The 20,672-nt window shown below is 43.9% G+C and overlaps 1 protein-coding gene across 1 annotated transcript in view; it reads right to left on the bottom strand.

Annotated features, from left to right (window-relative positions):
- Positions 1–802: 802 nt before the first annotated feature.
- The window catches only part of foxo3b (forkhead box O3b), a 39,148-nt gene continuing 19,278 nt past the window's right edge, over positions 803–20,672 (bottom strand). Inside the window, exons 3-4 of the mRNA XM_031875454.1 lie at positions 3,458–4,929; positions 803–2,539 (exon numbers count right to left, since the gene is read on the bottom strand). Coding sequence (XP_031731314.1) covers positions 3,487–4,929 — 1,443 coding nt within the window. The 3' untranslated portion in view covers positions 803–2,539; positions 3,458–3,486. The remainder of the gene's footprint in view (positions 2,540–3,457; positions 4,930–20,672) is intronic.

Consider the following 20,672-nt stretch of genomic DNA (forward strand, 5'->3'; position numbering starts at 1 on the left):
ACGTCCGTTAAGGAGGCTTTCCCTGTGTCTGCCTCGATGTACACACACTACATCGTAATAATAAACCCATTAATGTGGGAGGACGCAGCTCTGTAAGCCCTGATTTTAAAAAATAGAAAGTGTGTGTGTGCTTAAGCGCCAAAGACACAGGGTTCCTCCGTGAATTACAATTTCTGTCGCAGGACGGCACCATTGGAAGGGTCAAGGGTTACAGCTAGGTCATGCACTAAACCTCAGATAGCACAGTAGATCATTCTAGTCAACCATGCACACACACTCCTCTGCCTTGGCCTCAAAGTGATATACACACACATCTGTACACTATTATACACAGCGGGGCATACACTTCATGTCGCTACCCCAGACAGAGAAGGGATACCAGGGTGTCCAGATGCTACAACAACGGTGCTTTCCACCATTTAAAAAATCTGGTTCAACAATTAAATCGCTGGTAACAGTGTTCCCTCCTACGGGGGGGGGGGGGGGGGGAACGTTGTTCATCGCTTCTTCAACTTTACCTTCAGAGGCATCATAAAATCCAAAGGGGTCAAGTACTACATGAGTATATAAGGACATACAGCGAGTATATATGCATTTCACACAATTCATAATGCATAAATACATGCATGCATACAGTCGGCTGTGCTGTATGCACCATGAGGGATAGTGAGGGATTACACATCCTCGTGAGATTAATTCAACAGAAATAAATTCCACAGATAAACACATACACTCAGGAGATACAGGAAATCACCTGCAGGAGCACCAGGCGTGTCCATGAGGGGGTGGGGGGGGGGGGGGGGTGGGGGGGGGGGTGTATGCGTGTCACAAGTCCGACAAGAGGAAAAAAATCTAAAGCCATACCAGCAAAACCAAAAATAACGGACCGCGTGAAGTCTTAATCCTGACGTTTATCTTCCTTCTTCATCTTGACGGCCAAAAGTTCACAGGTTACAAGTTCACAAACACAAAGCATTACTGTTTTTTTCTATCAAGAAATGTTAAAATACCATTAGAATGTGACTTGATGTTACTTAAAATGGGAAGCCTCCCTTTTCCCCCCCTGAGTGATTCTATATATGCATAAGAAGCCTCATGAGCTCATGACAAGAGAACAGCAGAGCTTAACACAGATCCCTGGTAGTATTTATTCTATGTGTGTGCAACAAATGTGTGTGCTTGCATGTGTGTGTGTTTGTGTGTGTCGTGATTTGGCTGCCAGCATGTCCTACTGTTTGTTTCAAGTAATTTTGGCAATATACATAGATAGCTTATTATTGTTTGACTCGAGAAACAAATGGCTTCTAGAGGAATGAGCCTAAAACCCTAACCCCCCCCCCCCCCCTCCCCCCCTCCCCTCCTCGCCGTGCTACAAATGGCTGCAGCTTTGGGCTTCTGCAGGTCGTGGGTAAAAACAGAAACAAAAGGAACAAAATGCACGGCTTGCTCTCAGGGCAGGGTTCAACACTGTTTACATAGCACCTGTAACGGTGTGGAAATGTTCACAACCCTAGGACACAGGTATTCATTTTGGCTACATCATATGCAGTGATAAACGACCCCAACAGAATTCACCAGAAGTTAAGAAATCTGACAAAAGAGACAAAATCTTTCCCTGTCCTTCTTGAACAAATATCCATGTCAGAGATTTTCTTCCTCTAGTCGTTTTTCATATTTTTTTACAGTTAGATTACAGATTTACAGATTTCTTTTTACAAATGATAGCAAATATTTTTGTAATATTCAGCTAATGGTAATATAACTCTCAGTATGCAACATTTCATTTAATTGAAGCAACAGAATTGGAAGTGCATGGCATTGAGTTGAGCAGTTTTGACTTGAAAAGGTGCAAACTGGGTCAAAGAGTAGGTTGGTCTGTTGGTGTGTTTGCATGTACTGTATGCGTGGCCACTCAGCGAGTAAAGATACTCCATGTTCATCTTTCCATTTCATCAATACACCAATTATTTCTGTAAAGACATGTATGATGCAGAAACAATGAGGATAAGACAGAAAATCTAGAAAACAAACACTGAACATTAAAAAATCACCGAGAGAGAACAGAGGGATATTCTTTTCTCAACATAACACATCCCAGGAAACCACTGGATCAGATTTACACCACATCACTGCTTGATTGTTTCACTTTACACTTTCTTTTTTTTGTGTGTTTTCAACGGAAACAACTGCTTCAGTCTTGGCTTGATATAAAGTCCTTGTACATCACCTGAAACCCCTTCTGATGAAGCAGTGTCTCTGATGTCAACAGACTGGGTGTCAAAGGAAAATTGCATAATTTGTGAGTTTGACATAGCTTCATTTGTGTTGTTTCTTCACAGGAGGCTTCGAGGGATGATGTGCAGTATCTCTGGAGTCTGTCGGATTGTTCATGGTTCACCAGTGTGGGAGCGAAGGTAAAGCTCTCGAGAGGAAGTCTTCTTCTGTAAACACAGGGTTCGTATTTTACGTTGTGCTGATGGCAGGTTTGGCAAAAAGGATGTCGTGTGTCTGATCTTCTCTTGCACTACATAGTTCAGACCTGGTGACATAAAGAACAAGATGATTATGACTGAGTATTCATAATGTACTAACTAAAAGCAAGAAAATAGTCTTTCTGTTGCAAAGTCATGTTTATTAACTAAATGTCACCAATCCAGCTTTTTTTGTTCCACTCTGCTCATTTGCAGCAGTAATTGAATGTGCTTAAAGCTACCACTGGTACTTCCTGCATGTGGCTCACAATAAATGCATTTTGTGAAGGCAGAGGTAGACCTTTACCGTGAAACCAGAAGTGTTGACATTAACTTTTGCAGTTTCCATAAATAGTAGATACAGACTTTTTTTTTGTCGTTTTGAAAATTTGCATGGATGTAATACATTCTATTTCACACTTTGCGGGCGCATTGCTGGGGACCCAATCAGCGGGGTCGGTAAAAACATAAACTGGTGGAGAAGCTTTGTTCTTTAGCAGGTCAGTTTTGGTTTGAGGAAAACAGCTGAAGTGGTTTAGTGAAGAGATGCAGAGTCGTGTAATTACGTTGAGAGAACCTTTTCCATGTGGATTTACAAGACAATGAGTGCAGCATGGACTCTGATTAGGGCTTGTGACAGCTGTTCAGAGCTTTTTCTTCAGGTCTGTATCTGTTTGCAACACCAGTAATTGTACAGCACGAAAATGAAAACAATGTAGATACACTTTTCACAAGTCTAGAAAGCATGTTGGTGTATGAATATTTTCACTTATAGCACACTATCATGTAAGTTTACACATATCTTAATCAGTTCTGCACAGAGACTTCTACAGATTTTACATTTTGTAAAAAAGAACACTAGTATCGTATCTGTACTCGGCATTAGATTAAATGTTGGAACCGAGTGAGGAAAGGTTAGATCAGTGCATCCCTAATTCAAGGCCACATGGTTTACGCCCATGCACACAACACCCAAACATACACACCTGCTCTGCTCCTCCCCGGCCTGACCCTCTCAGCCGGGTACCCGGCTCTGAGAAGTCTGCTTGGTGTTTGCGAAGTTGCCGACTCCGTTCATGTTGGCCAGAGAGTCAAAGTTAAAGTCCAGGCCATCTGCGTCCATCAGCTCGTTCCTAATGATGGAGTCCATATCACACTCCAGGCTGCTGTTGAACATGTCCAGGTCCAGATCTGTGGGGAAACGGTCCTGACAGATCCCTCCACTGCTGCCAATTGTCCCGTTTAGGAAGATCGAGGTGTCGATCTGCATGGAAGAGGAACCATTTCCTCCCAAAGGTGACAGCAGGAGCTGCTGCTTGGCATTCGCCAGAGCGTTAGCCTCGTTGGCTAGGTTCAGGCCTCCGTTTAAAGACCTCGGGGAGCTCTGGTTGTGGTTGTTACTTTGAAGTATCTCCACTTGGCTGCGCTGAAGTCCTCCAGTGGTGCCAAAGGTCATTACGGGATCATTACGGAGCATGAGGCCACGACGGGAGTTCTGGGAAACGATGGCAGCAGCGCTGGCCTGTGACATCAGCGGGTCAGACTGGGTCATCATGACGTCGCTGTGGCTGTGACTGTCAGAGTTAAGCAGGTCTTGTAGTGTCTGACTGCCAAAGCGAGAGAGGCTGATGCTGGAGAAGGAGGTCTGCTTGTTCTCCTGGATGGTCTGCATGGGGGCCGGACGCAGCGACGAGCCTGCCGTGTGGGGGCCAAAGATGGAGTTACTGTAACCATTAACTCCACCGTTAGTAGAAGTGTTGGTGGAGGGAGAGGAGGTGGTGGAAGGTGAGCCTAGCCCGTTGGATTTGGACACAAAGTTGAACCCCGAGGAACCATTTGGAGCTGTCGGCCCCGTCACGGGTGGCACCAGGTCGATGTTATCCAGCAACTCATCCATCAGGTCATCTGTGAGTCCGTCATTCAGGTTCATTGTACCTGCCAGGTCCGCAAGGCGGGGCAGCTCAGCCGGCGCAGAGCTGGTTGTGGCGATGCCAGGAGACAGTGCTCTGCCAGGGCTGGAGTATAGCATAGGCGAGAGAGGAGGCTCGTCATCGGGCACCTCGTCTAGCTCAGGGTTGGCCAGAATGGGTGAGAGGCGACCGCTGAGTGTGCTGGCGTTGGAATTAGTGCGGGAGCGGAAGTCCGTCCAGGCGTCCAGATCCTCGCTGCTGCGTGACGTTGGGCTTCCAGGCCACTTGGAGAGACCTGAAGGACTGTCTCCGCCGCCTTCACCAGCTGCAGCGGCTGCGGCCTGCAGAGCTGCCTTCTTCTTGGCAGCACGGCCGCGGGCCGACTTGGTGTACTTGTTGCTGTTGTCCATTGACACAGCACGGCGGCGAGGAGCCTTGCCACCCTTCCCTCCCTCTGGGTTGATCATCCACCAGGAACTCTTCCCCGTCCCCTCGTTCTGTACGCGGATGAAGCGGCTGTGAAGGGAAAGATTGTGCCGGATGGAGTTCTGTAACACAAAGCAGAGAAAGAGAAGAGACTGTGTTAAGTGACGTGTGTAAAATCCTCTTGAATCAATCGCTCAAACAATGACATGAATATTGATTTGTTGTGTTTTTTCTCTCCTTTTACCAATACAACGTTCAATGAATACCTCTCATTAAGTCCAACGAAACCGATCCATAAACAACCCACTACTACGGGTTCTGCAGCAATGTAAACAGTTGCTCCGGTGATTAGACACACAAACAATGAAAAAATCCAATTGTTTCAATTGTTCAACCCCCAAATAGACAGGAACACATTAACGTGTTGCAGCACTTAGCGCTGATGTCTGCATTGTTCCCCTGTAGCTTTTGTGTAGTGGTTATAAAGGAGACAGTGGTCTATAATCAAGCGTCTCCTCGATTATGAATGACACATACAAAGAGCCCCTGTGTTGCTTGAGCAGCTCGTTCTGTGTCGGATCACGTGTGTTTGCGTGCGAGTCTTGTCTGGTGTTTATTGATCAGCTCTGAGCTCCTTCCTTGTGTGAGCCCTAGAGGCTCATTGTGGGGGAACTGGTGCACATGATCAAGAGTTTTACTCACTACACAGAGATGTATGTACACATTGAACTGCCATACAACATCCCTGTTGTATCACTGACTCTCTTTCTTATTTCACACTTTGCTAGAGGGCACTATTTAAACAGGAGTAGTTCTTGTAAGTTTTATTGTTGCGCGCCATTATGGGTTCCCATTTGCACGATATAAAGCATTCACAAAACATGTTTACACTGAAGAGAAGTCATTCCAACTCCGTCACTACTCATCTTCACTAATCGATTAGTGTGGAGTCAATGGCGGATTGTATGATGTAAGCTCTGGCTTTGCAGTTATTCAAGACTCAAAACTCCCAACTACACTTGATCTGTAAATTAGACCCATGCACATGAGCATCTAGACAACCCTCTGTGAACACCAACGCCTGCATTTGAAGGTCAATTGATGTATATGGTTATGACCTCGTTGGTTTAACTTCTGTCTCAAGCATTTCCGAAATTTCTTCTTCTCTTTTTTCCTCTTTTTGTGCCCAACAACCTACTGAAGGCCTCCTCTCCATACCCCCTTCCTCTTCCGCAGTTTCTGTTATCTCACAAACACATAGCTCTTATGAGCCCTGAGGGGACTCTGGGGCTATGCTATATCCTCCCATATAAACAACCCAACCGTCATCCACAACATGCAGGCATTTTTCCCTCTGTTTTCCTCCCTTGTATATTTTTACTCCCTTACACGGAAGAGATTTCTGGGTTCCAAATAGCGAAGGCCAAAATCCTCGAGTTTTTGTGGGAATCACAATATTGTTTTCCATGAAGCAGTCCCGTCTTTCCTGAGCAACAGTCTACAGACAATTTAGTCTGGATTGTTTTTCTGGTCTGAGGCAGTTCAATCAGAGAGGAGAAAGAGAAGCTTAAGTTACTGTTCTGAATGCTGCGTTAGCAGGATAAGAAAGTTGGATCTCTGGGGCCCAACTGAACCTATGACCCTGTGTGAGTGTTTGTTTTTGAGCATTCATCTGTGTTTGATAGTTATATGGAAATGCCCAGGTTTTCCATTTGCAAAATGCGTGTTTGAGTGTTTTGCCATTGCAAATGCAAAAGCTGTTTTTGCAGGACGTTTTTACAAAAAACACTTAATAATGAATGGTGTGTGTATGTGAATGAGCATTTCCCAAGTGTGTGTGTGTGTGTGTGTGTGTTTGTGTGTATTCTGTGCAATGAGGTAAGATGAGAAGCGATACCAGGGAGACCAGTGTTTATCCTCTGCCAGCGTCTCTCGAGGCATGACCTAATGCTGCTTTATTACAGGACATTTTACACACACGCAGCATATATACTGGCTAAAAGTTTACTGCTGCCAAAGAGATGTAAATACAGGCAGGAGATAGACTTTGTAAAGGAAAAAGAGAACTTTTGGAAGGATGAATGAGAGCAGAATGAATGGAATGTGAGTTTCCTTCTCCCGCTGCTGTAAACATTTACCTGCCAGCTCCTGACACTTCATCAATCCTTCTCCCTCGCTTCATCCCACACCACCTTTATCCCTGCACCGCCCCACTCCCTCCACCCAGCAAAGCCACTTGTTTAATGTTTCTCTTTACCGTGCCACTGCTCGTATCTTTCAAATGTCAGGTGAGATATTTCTAACTGGATGGAGCAGCACAAAAAAAGGAAACGGGACATCTGCAAGCGACGCATGGACAGTGATAAATAGAGGACAAAATTGGGTGCCAAGTGAAAATGTGTGAGTGATGGTGAGAAAGAGGGTGAGAGGAGGATGATTGCACGATGAAAGAAAGAAAACTGTGCCTGGTATGCATCAGTATTACATGTGGTGTATGTGTGTAGTACATGGTAGTAGTAGATCCTCTCACATAGGCTACACTTCCTCACAAACCATGTAATGATTATTCTTGTTATTCTGGATCATGTCCTTGATATATGTTCTGCAAAAACCACATTTTTTAAAATGTAATTTTTCAAAAGCTTCAAGCACCACAAACAAAATTGTATTCACCTTAATGGTATTGGAAAGAAACATGTTCTGAAAGTGGAAAATATGTTTTATTATTTTAGTGGACTGAGCTGTTAACCAGCTCAGTCCACTGTTTTGACATTTCCTTTGCTTCACGTTTCATGTAGACATTCAGTCTCTCCTGCAGACCACACGGTCTATTTTCTGGCTGCCATGATTCTGACTGTATCTAATGACAAATTCAATCATATTGTTTATGTTATTTTATGTTTTGTTATTTGCAGAATGTATGCACTCTATGTGTATGTGTGTGTACATGCTATTGGGATGCTGTATGCTTACTATTGTAGCTCCTCTGGGATATTCCCAAAGCCCACTGGGACAGTAGCTCTGATTCATAACTCCTACTATGCTGCAACAGCAGATAAATAACACACACATACACTAACACAGCTTGTGTTTTTTCTTTCTCGACCTAATTTGTCCCTCCTTTTTTCTGTTTTGTACCCTCTACCTCATTCTCTCTCATTTGAGATCTAGATAACACATCTGGGCCCTCACAAGTAGGTTAGTGAACTAACTTTGGATTCAACGTTTGTCTAACAAATGTCTTTACTTTGAATATTAATACCTGCCTGGCAACCTCACAGTAGCAACAAGACTCCAGGAAGTCACTGAGCCCGGCCAACAAATATTTAGAAAATAAAATATTCATGAAATGTGTTAATTAGAGGTGCTGGTAGGTGGATTCTGTTATGTTCAGACAGAGCCGGAGTATTGGTTTCCCCATCTTTCCGGATGTTATGCTAAGCTAACTCGCTGCTAGCTGTAGCTTCATATTGAGTGTACAGACATGAAAGCGATCTTTTCATCGAGTTTTCGGCAAGGAAGCAAGCGCATGTATTTCCAAAAATTGCCAAACTATTTCTTCAATCGATCGGGAAACCTGGTCCAAAGAGTCAACCGTTCATGAGACCGGTTATCCAGGTTCACCAGTGCAATGTTTTTGAAGCAAACAGATTCAAAAAAAGCCAGACGAAGCTGAACTCACTTCGTGAGACAGGCCCCAGCTGTGTGTGTGTGTTTTAGTGGTGTGTGTGTGTGAGCGCGCGCACCAGCTGCAGCCAAAGCTCAGGAACACAGAGGCCTTTTTGTCCGTCAGCAACATGTGGGAACAATTAATCACTGTCAGCAACCACGCTAGGAATCTCTCTCTCCTTTCTCTCATTATTCTGATTTTTGTAGGCGCGTAGGTGGGAACCCCTATATTTGCATTTATGTCAATCTAAATGTAGAAATTGCGTGTACATTGATTTTTTCTTTTAAGGGGGAATTTTAAGAAGATTTTAAACTGATGTGAGGGGATGATATCAATTTAATACCCCATATGCACGTTGTAAATGTATAGAAATGAATACCTCAGACCACTGAGGTTACTCAAAGCAGGTTCCTCTGATTGGTGCAGATGATTCTGAGAGTGCTTTCCAATAGGTTGTAGCTGTCCTCGCTCCATCAGTGGTGATTGGTGGAGTGAAATGGGTTTGCGTAGCCAGGCAGTACAGAAAAGGGAGGGTCTGCATGGTGTTGCAAGTGTATTTCATCACCCAGCTACAGCACATATCTGAACTCAAATGTATGAACTGGGTCAGTTTCACTTTGCCAGGTTCCTGTACTCTGTTTGTGCCTGAGAGAATCATTTTACTGGTCAGCCCAACCCAGGTACAACCTTCCCCGCCTTTAGCTGTAAGGAAATGCAGAGGAAACATACAACAAAACCCCTCAACACACACACACACACACACACACACACACACACACACACACACACACACACACACACACACACACCTCTTCATGGGTTGTGCTACAGGAAAGCGTTGGGTCAGAGGGTACAGTTTCACAGAGCCAGGAGACAGCAATGGGTCAAAGGTGAAAGTGCTTTGAGGTTGCAGCTCTCGCCTGAAACATGTTAACCCCGCCCCCTTGACCCTGCTGCCACTGCTGTGATTGGACCAACTATGTGACCTGAACCTCACACCTCTGGTGTAACTAACCAGACACAGTGTGTGTGTGTGTGTGTGTGTGTGTGTGTGCGTGTGAGTCCTGGCCAAACATAACCACACTTTCTGCCATTATGTAAACCAGCTCTAATCTGAGTCTAATGTCAACAGTGACTGCTGCTGGGTCAAGCAGACAGCTTGTGCAACATTAGTTACCATTTACCAAAATAATGCTTGTTTTGCCCTGAAGTGTTCTTTCTTTAAAGAATGGAAACAAGATTAACTTTGTGCAAACAGGTGACGGGAAGCAAATGAACCAGATACATGATGACTTTTAAATGTTATAAAAGCAAACATAAGAGGTAGAGACAAAAGAGCTCATTCATTTTTAGAAAGAGAGGAAACAATTCTATTCTAATATTCCAATCAATCAATAAATCAACAAAGACACAAACAAGAGCCTTGGCCTAAGATTGTTTAGCCACAAATACATGTCACATTTGATTTGTGTAACTCTTAAAGCCCTGTTGGCCGTCGGTGAGTGTCTGTGGCCCCAGTTTCTGTGGTGTGTCTCGCACTTGTTGGTACTAGTCGGCCCTTGTCGGAGACTTTTCAGCTGAGCATGTTGAATCGGCGGTAGAGGCCATCGGTGAGAGAAATCACTCTGATTGACTGTTCGGCTGAAGCAACACAGAAGTGAGGAAAGCAAGCAAACGAGTGAAGTGAAGAGGGCACACAAAGAAAGTTCTTTTCAATTTCCATCTCATCTGGTCATTCCAATACATAAGTATTTTTAAAAACACGGTGTGTGCGACAACTTAACAAAAATATGACCAAAGATGGGGATTACTGTACACACATGCATTTCACAAAACCAGCGTCTAGCTTCCCTTTCTAGCGCATTGTGCAGATGACACACTTGTTATGTGATTACAGATTTATGTTGCGCGTTCCCTCGCAGCCACGTGGACGTGGAAACCATGAGCCTCAAGTCGCAGAGCGGAGCGGTGAAAGTCTAACGAGGTGACGTGAGGTGGAGTCGTAGATGTCTTTGACACGTACAAGGCAGTTTATAAATGAACAGCCTGGCTGGTCTGCACGAACGAGGCCGAGAGAGGATGGTTATTTATACTGTGACCCGACACTGACACACAAATGCACACAAAAACACACACGCAGACACACATTGGGTCCAGGTTCCAGCTGCCCTGAGCTCTGGACTGCAGACAGAACATTCCATTCTCTTCAATCATATGTGCTTTTTCCCAGCCAGAGGCTGGGTGTCTCTCCGCTTGTGTGTGTTTAAGTTTTATTTATATGTGTGTGTGTGTGTGTGTGTGTGTGTGTGTGTGTGTGTGTGTTTATACACTGGACGGGGATCTGGAACTTGGCAAAAGGAATCCTGTTCCCCTCATTCTGCTTATATTTCTACTCTTATTCCCCCCTCTGCTCATCTTTTTGTGAATAGATTAAGGTCTTCATTGGAATGCGCACACACACACACACACACACACACACACACACACACACACACACACTTTAAACATCAAATCAATTCAGGGAATAGATCTATCTAATCTATGATGCCTTATTGAGACTGACAAATCCATCGCTATGGTGTGAACAGCAATATCGAGTTCCTCTTAGAATTAAATTGCAGTTCAAGTGAACACACACACACACAAACATGCACACACACTGCTTTCCAAGAGCTGTGACCTTGTTAAGTCACGAAAAAGCCTGGTCTTGTCATCACCGAGATCTTACTACTGCAATGTCGACCTCTCTCTTTCTGTAACTCCCATCTGCCTCCCTCCTTCTCTTCTCTCGCCTGCATGCAGCGTGTCCCGCGTTGTGTAAGGCCACATGCTCAAAGAAGTCCTTGTTTACGCTTACGTTTCCTCCAATCAGTTAGCCCGAGGTGGGGTAGCTAGCCAACCCAGCCCCCCTAAAATAGCCAATCAGTGCAGGCCGGTGAACAGGCATGGCTAGTCACATTACCCTAAGTAACCCAAGTAATGTGACTAGCGTCAGAGCTGGACGGTCACCTCAGCTCCTTTGGAGCATTGGCTCACAGTCACAGTGGAAAGTTAAGCACACAGACGCACTGGAAGGAGAAGCAAGGATACAAAAGCAAGAAGAAGCAGCAGGGAAATCGATCACTACATATTCTCACGATTTGGCTCCTGAAAAAGGACAAAAACTAATCTACTTTCTGTCATTCACGCAAAAAGAAAAACCCTGTCAGTGGTCGTTGACAAACACACTGCACATTACTCAGTGCAGGACATGCACACTTTACTTTGGAACAACACAGGACATCCCTGCTGGGCTTTATCAACCCGAGTTCCAGGACACGGCGTCCTTAAGCTACGGAGCAACATGCCTGCCAACAACACACACGCACACACTGACAACAGACACATTTCAGCAAAGACAAAGACGACGTCTTCAGACGGAGAGACAGAAGGAGAAACAGGCTTAACAGAGTAAAGCAGCAGTGAGGAAAGTAACTGAAACAACGCGTCCAAACACAACAATAATATTTTAATATTTATGTATTTCACTTTTTCTATATCGGCATATACCAAACCTAAGTACTGGGGTGGGGAAGTTGAGTCAAATATTTTGCAGTTTAGAAACTGTTTAACCAAATGGGAGTTTGTGTTTTTTTAGCAATCTAGCAAATTGAATAAAAGGCACATTACAATACTTTCACACATTGATCCTTCATATGCAACATAGCCCACAATGACCTATGGGATAACTACTTTGATATATTTTGTTCTGGTAGAGAAATCTCTATTGTTTCACGGCACTTCAGACATCATCATAATGTCCCTTCTTGCACATTTTACCAAACAGGAGCTCCTTTTACAGAAAAATGACAATTTCATCCGTCAAACTCTTTCGATCTGTTATGAAAATAAAAACACACTCTAGAGTACAGTACTGAAGGGAAACCATCTGCCAGTCAATAAGTACAAATGCTCTTAATATTTTGGTGATAAACTGCTGGTGGATTTCAAATAATTCATTTGCTGTGCGACATTAATGTTGTTTGGGTTTGACTGTTGGGTTGGGTAGACAGATCGTGTGCCCCGGCTTTAGGAGGATGCCGCAGCCTGCCCTTTTTAAGAACTTGAACCATTTCAACATCTGACGTCTAAAAATAGACAGGGACCAGAGGGCAAGTCTGCTAGCGACGATTATCGTATTTATCTCGGCGTAAGAGCGTGCTGACGACAGATGCACTCTAATACACACAGAATGAAAGCACAGTGTTGTGGTGGTGCATAGCGTACATGAGTATATAGAGACAAGGGTACAAAAGACAGGGGAGGCCAACCACCAAACGATCCCAATGGTATGCATTACAGAGCTTTTCTACGTGAACAGGTGATTAATGAGACCTTCAAACTGTGTGTGTGTGTGTGTGTGTGTGAGAGAGGGAGATTGAGAGGCATTGAGGGAGACAGAGTGAGATAAAGAGTATAGGGGGAAGACAGAGAGATAGAGAACAAGAGGGCACCCTTAGTATTAAGACTAGCAGGGTGTCTACATGATTAATTACATCTCTGCGCGATACGAGCAGCACCGAGGAGTGGAGGGATAGAGGGATAGAGGGAGAAGGGCGGAATCATTCATAATTATCAGGAAGAGGAACGTTGCTATTCCTGTGGGAAGACATGGTGCGGGTGACAAGGAATACCTTCGGGAAATGAGCCTGCCATCTACACCTCAACCCACAGACCTATTTCAAGGACAATGGAGTAGAGAAGTGGGCGGATTTATTTTGAGCATTCTGGGGTTTGAAAGTTAAAGTCCTGTTTGTTTTCTGCAAAGACAATGACTGGCAGCTGGAGAACTTCCTAGGCTTCAATGAGATGAAAATCTCCTGGTTCAACCACGGAGCAACTGTAGTGAAAGACCTCTGGCTCAATAAGGAAATACGCAAAGATATAAGTCGTTATCATGCATGCTTGTCGCCATTGTAGGTGCCAGGCGAGCTATTTGGGAAGATGGCATCTCCATTCTTACTGCCTACAAAGCTCTGATTGGTTGATTGTTTCTCCAACCAGTAGAAGAAGCCATCAATAAGCTCAGCAGTATGATTCACCTGTTTCATTCATCAGCTAATGGCTTTATTATTGGTAAATTTACGAATGCGTCATAGACCAGTCCTGTGTTTTATAGTGGAGGAAAATTTAGGTTGTTGTTGAAATTGAACTTTAAGATGATTAAGATGATATATTTCAATAGCGAAAGGAAAGATGCAGGAGATGGTTGGTCAGGGGAAAGAGAAGAGGGGGGGACAGAGGGAGGAAATGAGGGAGGACGAAATGCTGTTTTTATGTGGGCGAGGGGTTGACTGAGGGTTTTTGCCTCCCGTACCACCACTCTGCCCTGGGTGCATACTTTTATTTCTGAGGACCAGCTTGAGTTCGGCACAGGACAAAATTGTAGATTTATGGATTACACCGGGAATATGAAATAGATTTATGTGAGATCTGTGCTACCTGAGATTTTTCTGTGGAGATGAAGTTTTCTGCCGAACTGAATCCCTTTGCAACTCAGAATGTTGAGTTTTCTTAGTAACCCAAATACATTTCATTTCTAGTCAATGGCAGGAGATCTTCTGCACACACATGAAATGACAAATTTCTTCCTGACTGGTATCTCGAAATACTTAAGTATCGCGATCCTATGTTTTGTGATGTTTTTGATACTGTATCGATTTTTAATTAATAGTTTATATCTATGTTTATATTGTATTCACCATGAATGGAAAAAGACATGTAGGTCCATGAAGTGTGAAAAAAATTATGACTTCACCTCACATTATTGGTAGAAAATCATCAAAAAGAAAATCACATAATTCTGTTACACAATATTATGTTTATTACCAGCGTGACAGCGAAGCTGGTGTTGTTGTCACTTTCTGAGTCTGTGTGTCTGTGGACAGATTCTTTCATGTTTCGGGGCCTCTAAAAATCCTTTAAATGAATCAATTTGAAAAGGAAAACTTCTCACAACTCGCGTCCAAACTAAACCCCTAACCTGTGACAAGTAAAGTCAACTTTGGCAAAAAGTTAGGGGCCCACTCTCTTACATACTGCAATGTCTTGGGAGTCAATTTGTAAAGATAACTAGTTCATGCTGACATGTGGAGCCACCAATGTGAAACAACTACCTCTTGCAGTAGAGTTGTTGATATTAGGCATGATGTCACGGTTAATGACACTCGTAATTGAATTAAAGCCAACGAAACGCCCTTCACGTTATGTAACATGTGCAAATGCCCTGCAGCATACCGGGCCTTTCTCTCAAACGTTTGTAGGTGTATTCAGTAATTAAACTGAATGGACACACCGACACTAAAAGACACAAACACCTTTGCCACTGACTTTCCCTCTGTGCATTTCAGTATGTCCACATTATATTTATCATTACAATGGTCCGCTTGATTTACCTTTGCTCTGGTGTGTGTGTGTGTGTGTGTGTGTGTGCGCGCGCTGTCCCTTTGACCCTGTGTTTCCACAACACAGCCTTCTTAAAAGGCCCCAAGTCTGTATCCAGGCCACGCCCTCGGGACTTAGTTTTGGCTTAAGGGGGCGTCGTCTCATCTGTCCACATACGCGGTTTAATGACCTATCAAACCTTCAATTAACTCCGCTGAAGGTGAGCTATGATCTCATTGAAACAGATTACGGCAATAATAGCATTACGCATAATCATGTTGGCTAACTAAACAGTGGGTTACAAATCTAGTTTGAGCCTGAGTGTTTGGAACCCGAGGGTGCCGGTTCTTGTTTGTAATGTGTGTATTCGTGCGTGCTAGGTGTGTGTACGTTTTGAGTTTCGGTGCAGTGGTGGATTTCACATCTGGGCCGGATTAGTGTCGGGGCCCCGCTGGTGTTCATGGGGCTATTCCCTCTAATGGTGCTAAAAACAGAAACGGTATACATTACACAAGTTGACACACAGACACACACACGCACACGCACACGCACACACATTTATTAAAACTTGGGTTTTATTTTTTTTATTGTTAGCCATCATTCCTAGTTGTACTCCCCAGGTTAATTTCTGAGATCTGGGAAATCGGACTTTCCTAAAAACATGCAGGAAACACAATCAGACAGTTTAAACAAACTTAATTTGAAGTGAAAACGAAGGGAAATCATATATGTTTTCCCCCAAACTGTCCATTGTAAACATCCGTCTCAGTTTTCAGTCAGACTTCTAGTTCAACTTTAACCCACTGTAGTTATGGGATGAGGAATTCTTTTGGGTGCACTCTCTTTCTGTTTTACAACCAGATGAGTGTAGTTAAAGTAATTTAGCCAAAAGATTAAGTTGCAATAAACCAGAGATTTTCCTTTTTATGTTTTAAACTAAACCTTAGGTGCTAAGTGATAATGATGAACGATGGTGCAGACTCGGTGTAGAGCTGTCTTTAAGTTTTATTTTCAAGATTTATACCAGTTTAAGAGCTGAGCCTGCTGATTTAATACTGAGCTATTAGTGCAAGCGAGAGCACTTATGTATAAAATTGGACTTGTTTCCATTAAAATCCATCTCTCATTCTCTCAGGCCCAGAATCTATAGGTCAGTTTAACTCGCCTGACCTTAATACACGACACCTCTGAACTAGAAAGTGTTTCTGTTTGACCGTGTGTATTTGTCTGCGTTTATGTGTGTGTGTGTGTGTGTCTCATTCTTAGCTGATGTCAGCATTTCCAGGCATGTCAGCCCTGAGCAGCTGGAGAAAGGGAGGGAGGTGGTGGTGGTGATTTTTGACACACGTACACTGACTCAGTGTATCAGTATCCCTGAGTGTGTATTTTATGTGTGTGTTTTAGCATGGGGTGAGATCCTAACCTTTGCAAGGAAAACGCTCACACACACACACACACACACACACACACACACACACACACACACAGTGAGTTTTCTCTCAGCAACAGCGAGCCTCTTCTTTAACCTCTCTAGGGTCCGCCCTTTTGAGGAGTCACATGCCTTCCTGCTTTGAGACAAAAAGGAAGGAGAGCAGCAGTTTGCCTTCACGCTCTGCTCTTTTTCTCCTATTATTCTGACCTGGGTTTGGACATGCATTTTGTAGTTTGTCACAGGACTGGTGCGATCACTCCTGTCTTCTCCTACTATTGCATCACTTCCTGCGAAACTGACCTCAGAGGATCCTTTGATAAGCTATCGTTTCATGACTGCATAACCCACCCCACCGGTTTCTGTGCATGCATGTGTCCGTTTGTCCAATATGATTATGCTTGATCATTTGTGCATCATTGGAGCTTTTGCGTGTCTGTGTGCAAACGTGTGCGCCCAAGCTTTTGTTTATACAGGTCTACTTGCGTGTGGGGAGCACATTTCTGTTAAGCTCATTAATCATTGCCAAAGGAGATGATGATGACGTAGCCGTGGTGCCTCCACTCTGCTGTGTCAGCTTAAATCTGCATGTCCTCCTCGCCTTAATTCAGCCATTGTTGTATATGCATTTATCTTTTTATTAGGTCTCTGCTCACAATATATGACTTTTCATGTCTTACCATGTTTACAATCAATTCACTCTTAATGTAAATAGAATGGGTCCAGTTTGTATGCCACCTCTGCTTTTAGATATTTTACTGATCTGATCTGTCTGCACCTGTCGTTAAGGCTTTCTGGTGTGCAATATATCTGTATCAATTACTGGAGAAAGAGACAAAGCAGGAAAGTGACAACTGTGCTGCCAGGATACTTCATTCATCTCAGTCATGCTACTCTTTTATGGCATTTAGTTTTTTTGACAAAAAAAAAAGTACCCAGAGGAGAATGATAGGAAGTCTGGGAGAGAAAGAGAGGACATGCTGGAAAGGTTATGAGCAAGATTGCAAGGAATTTTCAAATATGCATCTTCGTCCAAAGGGACCCACCACTCCTTCTAATTTCTCATTCGCCCACTCTTTTGATTTCTTTCTTCCACTTCGCAGAATGTACAGCCAACTACATTCTTCACCACTTGGAAGCCAAGCTGTTTCTTCCATGAAAAAAGCATTGAAGCAAATTAAGCTCCATGTTTTTGTTCATATTCTGGACGTTATCATTCCATTTCCATCGCCTGGCTAAATTCAAATGCCACACACCTCCTTTTCTATACTCGCTGCTTGAAGTGAACTTCAATGCCATGGTGACAGTGTTGGAATTTCATTAGCCAAGCAGACTGTATATTGTTATCAGGGCTCAGTATTTATTTTGGGCCCAAGGGCGGCGTGAACTTACCCCCATGCTGTAGCGGGTTATTTGGGGGTACGAGAATGGGCATCTCGGCCCCAATTTAGCCTGAGCACAGAGGGTTCAGTGGGGACACGAGAGGCCGTCCTTCATCTTCGCTCTCTCAGGCGCTCACAGCTTAGAGCTTGGCTTCATACATGCCAATACACACACACAAACCCACTTACTACTGTCCACAGGTCAGGCTGGTATTTCCTTACACACAATAGCATGTTATGCACATCCACGAGGATACACACACACGCACATACAGTCAGGTGAACAGTGGCCTCTATTGAATCAGAGTGTCCCCTCCCACCGTCTCTCCAGTCGAGCTCTTTTCCCCACACGCAGCACTTTGTATTTATATTACCCCGCTATTAATAGACCACTGGCAACCACACTGCTACCCCTTCTGTCTCCTGTGTCGGTGTAGAGTGTGTATTTTTGTTTTGCATGTGCGGCCACCAAAAGTAGTTTAGTTTTTTTGGGCCCTTGCTATGTTTAAGTTTTGTTTTGACGGATTCTCATTACGAGATGTGCGTGCCGTGCATGCATTTGTGTTGGCATGGCAGGAAACGATGGTCTCGCAGGTAATCAACTTTGTCTAAGCTGAGGCTGATGGCATTACCCAGAATGACCAGTTAGTGACACAGTGACATCAGTGCACTTCCTCTGACCTCACCTGGGGAAATAAACGCAATTAAAGAGTGTGATGCCCAAATGAAAATTAAAGTGTTACAGTTCGTGAGATTCAAGAGAAGAGTGAGTTTAGGGAAGCTAAAGGGGGATGGAGGGAGTGATAGAAGGGTTTAGCTGTGGTCTGATCTCTTTAATCTACTGTACAGGCTCATGAATTATTTGTCTGTCCTCTCCCTTACAGCGGCCTTTTGTGATCATTTGTCCTCCTCTTTTGCTTCTTCTCCTCTTGCTCTGACGTCCTCTCGTTGCCCCGTTTTTGTATTTCTCTGTCATCTCCCACTCTTTTCTCTCCCTCTCTGAAAGGTTCTTTCTAAGTCAACTCTCTGCACAAAAGCTGTATGGTGGCACTAGCTGGCTGCAGGCCAAAACTCCGCTCTCGCTATTTCTCCCGCTCTGTGTTGGCGAGCAGCAATCACTATATCTTCCTCTCCACCCCACTCTCCTCTTTCCACCTCGCTTTTTTTTTTCCTCCTCCACTTTCTTTTCTCTGAGGAGGCAGAGTGGGTAAAAAGTGTGAGATCTCGAACGCTCCAATGTTCGCTTTCAAACACACACAAACTGTGAGGTGATTGGTGCTTCTGAAAGAGGTGTGTCTGGTAATCTTTCGGAGCTTGTGACCGAAGGCCTTGTAAACCGGAGAGGGGGAAAAAGAAGGGGAAGAAAAAAGGAAGATTGGAGGAAAAAAAACGAGAGAGAAAGAAAGCGCTGACTGGCTTTTCAGCCGAGAGGGCCTCTTTCTGATAAAAAGGCTCAGCACCACAGCATCCACATGCTAATAAAAAAAACAGCACACAAATGCACACATGTGCTCACACAACACTGACCTTAGAGTGTGTGAACCTTTCATGTTGGACTCTTCGGGAAAACCTCACCTCAAAGCTGATTGACAGCACTTTGAAACAAACGCACACATGCTCACGGTAATGAAAGGCTTGCTCATGAATGCTAGTCATGCAACAAGTTCACATCACTTCAGACCACGAGTCTATAAGGAAGCAAAATAAAGAAAAAAGAGATTGAAAGGAGGTGAGGATATAGGTACAAAAGGTAATCAAGGAATAAATGCAGTAAGTGCAACACAGGACATACTGCAGCCTGCACAAGGAAAGTGGTTTCAGGTGACCAATGTGCAATGTCTGAGCAAAATTCAACTTGTGACTTTTACCCCTCTGAACTCACATGCTGACCTCGCCCCGGCCACTACAATGTGGCACGAGCAGTCGGCAGCCGTGAGCCTCAAACCGACTGAAATAACCAGAGGAAAAGGGAAGTGGTGGCATTACGTTAGTACATCGGCCTGTCGCTAGCTTCCCTGGTCACGAGTTTGAGGTGCAAGAAAGAGCTGAACTGGCTGTAGCTGTGACCCCTGTGTCGAAACAAAAAAACAACTTTTTTTTTTTTTTTTTTTTTTCTTTTTTTTTTCAGAGTTGGAAAATATCTTGCCGTCTGGGAAATCATGAAGTTAAATATTCGGTGCTTTGGTGAACGTCTGTGTTGCATCGTCCTCAGTGTGTTACATAATTATCACAGTGTGTATATATATCACATGCTTTAGGGTGTGTGTTTTGTGTATGTTGCTATTCACTGAACTATATCCTCTCCACTTTTGAGGACCAAAGAAGTAGCTAGAAATGAAACTAATAGTTTGACATTTTGAGAAATACTCTTATTTGCTTCATTATGGAAAATTAGATGAGAAGATTGCTACCACTATCATATCTGTGTGTTCAATATGGAGCTGGAGTCAGCAGCTGGTTAGCTTAGCTTAGCAATAACCTGGAAACAGCAAGCCTGGCTCTGTACAAAGGTAACAAAGTCTGTCAATCAGCACATCTAAAGATTCCTTGAAAGGAGGGCACATAGCAGAAAGCAGAGACTAGAGTTTATTTAACGAGGGTCCTCGCATTAGTAACGTAGATGTGAATGTCTGCATTTCTGTGCGTTGCTGATGTGTCAAGTGATGACATCAGTGGACCAACCCGTATGCGACTTTACTTGATGGCATTGAAGCAGACATCGTCTGCATGATCAGACTCTGAATAAACCCGTCCATTGTGTGCATGTGAGTGTTGTATGCATGTGCATTTTTTGTTGTTTTTACCTTATTTTTCCCTGAAGTAAAAAGCCTGCCGTCTGTCTGGTGCTCTATTCCACACTAGGTGGGTCAGTGGCTGGCTGAGTAAGAGGGTAAAGTCAGGCTAAAGTCACCCAGTGTGTGTGTGTGTGTGTGTGTGTGTGTGTGTGTGTGTGTGTGTGTG

This window comes from Anarrhichthys ocellatus, unplaced genomic scaffold (assembly GCF_004355925.1).
Source record: "Anarrhichthys ocellatus isolate YVR2014 unplaced genomic scaffold, GSC_Weel_1.0 scaffold91, whole genome shotgun sequence".
Lineage (NCBI taxonomy): Eukaryota > Metazoa > Chordata > Actinopteri > Perciformes > Anarhichadidae > Anarrhichthys > Anarrhichthys ocellatus.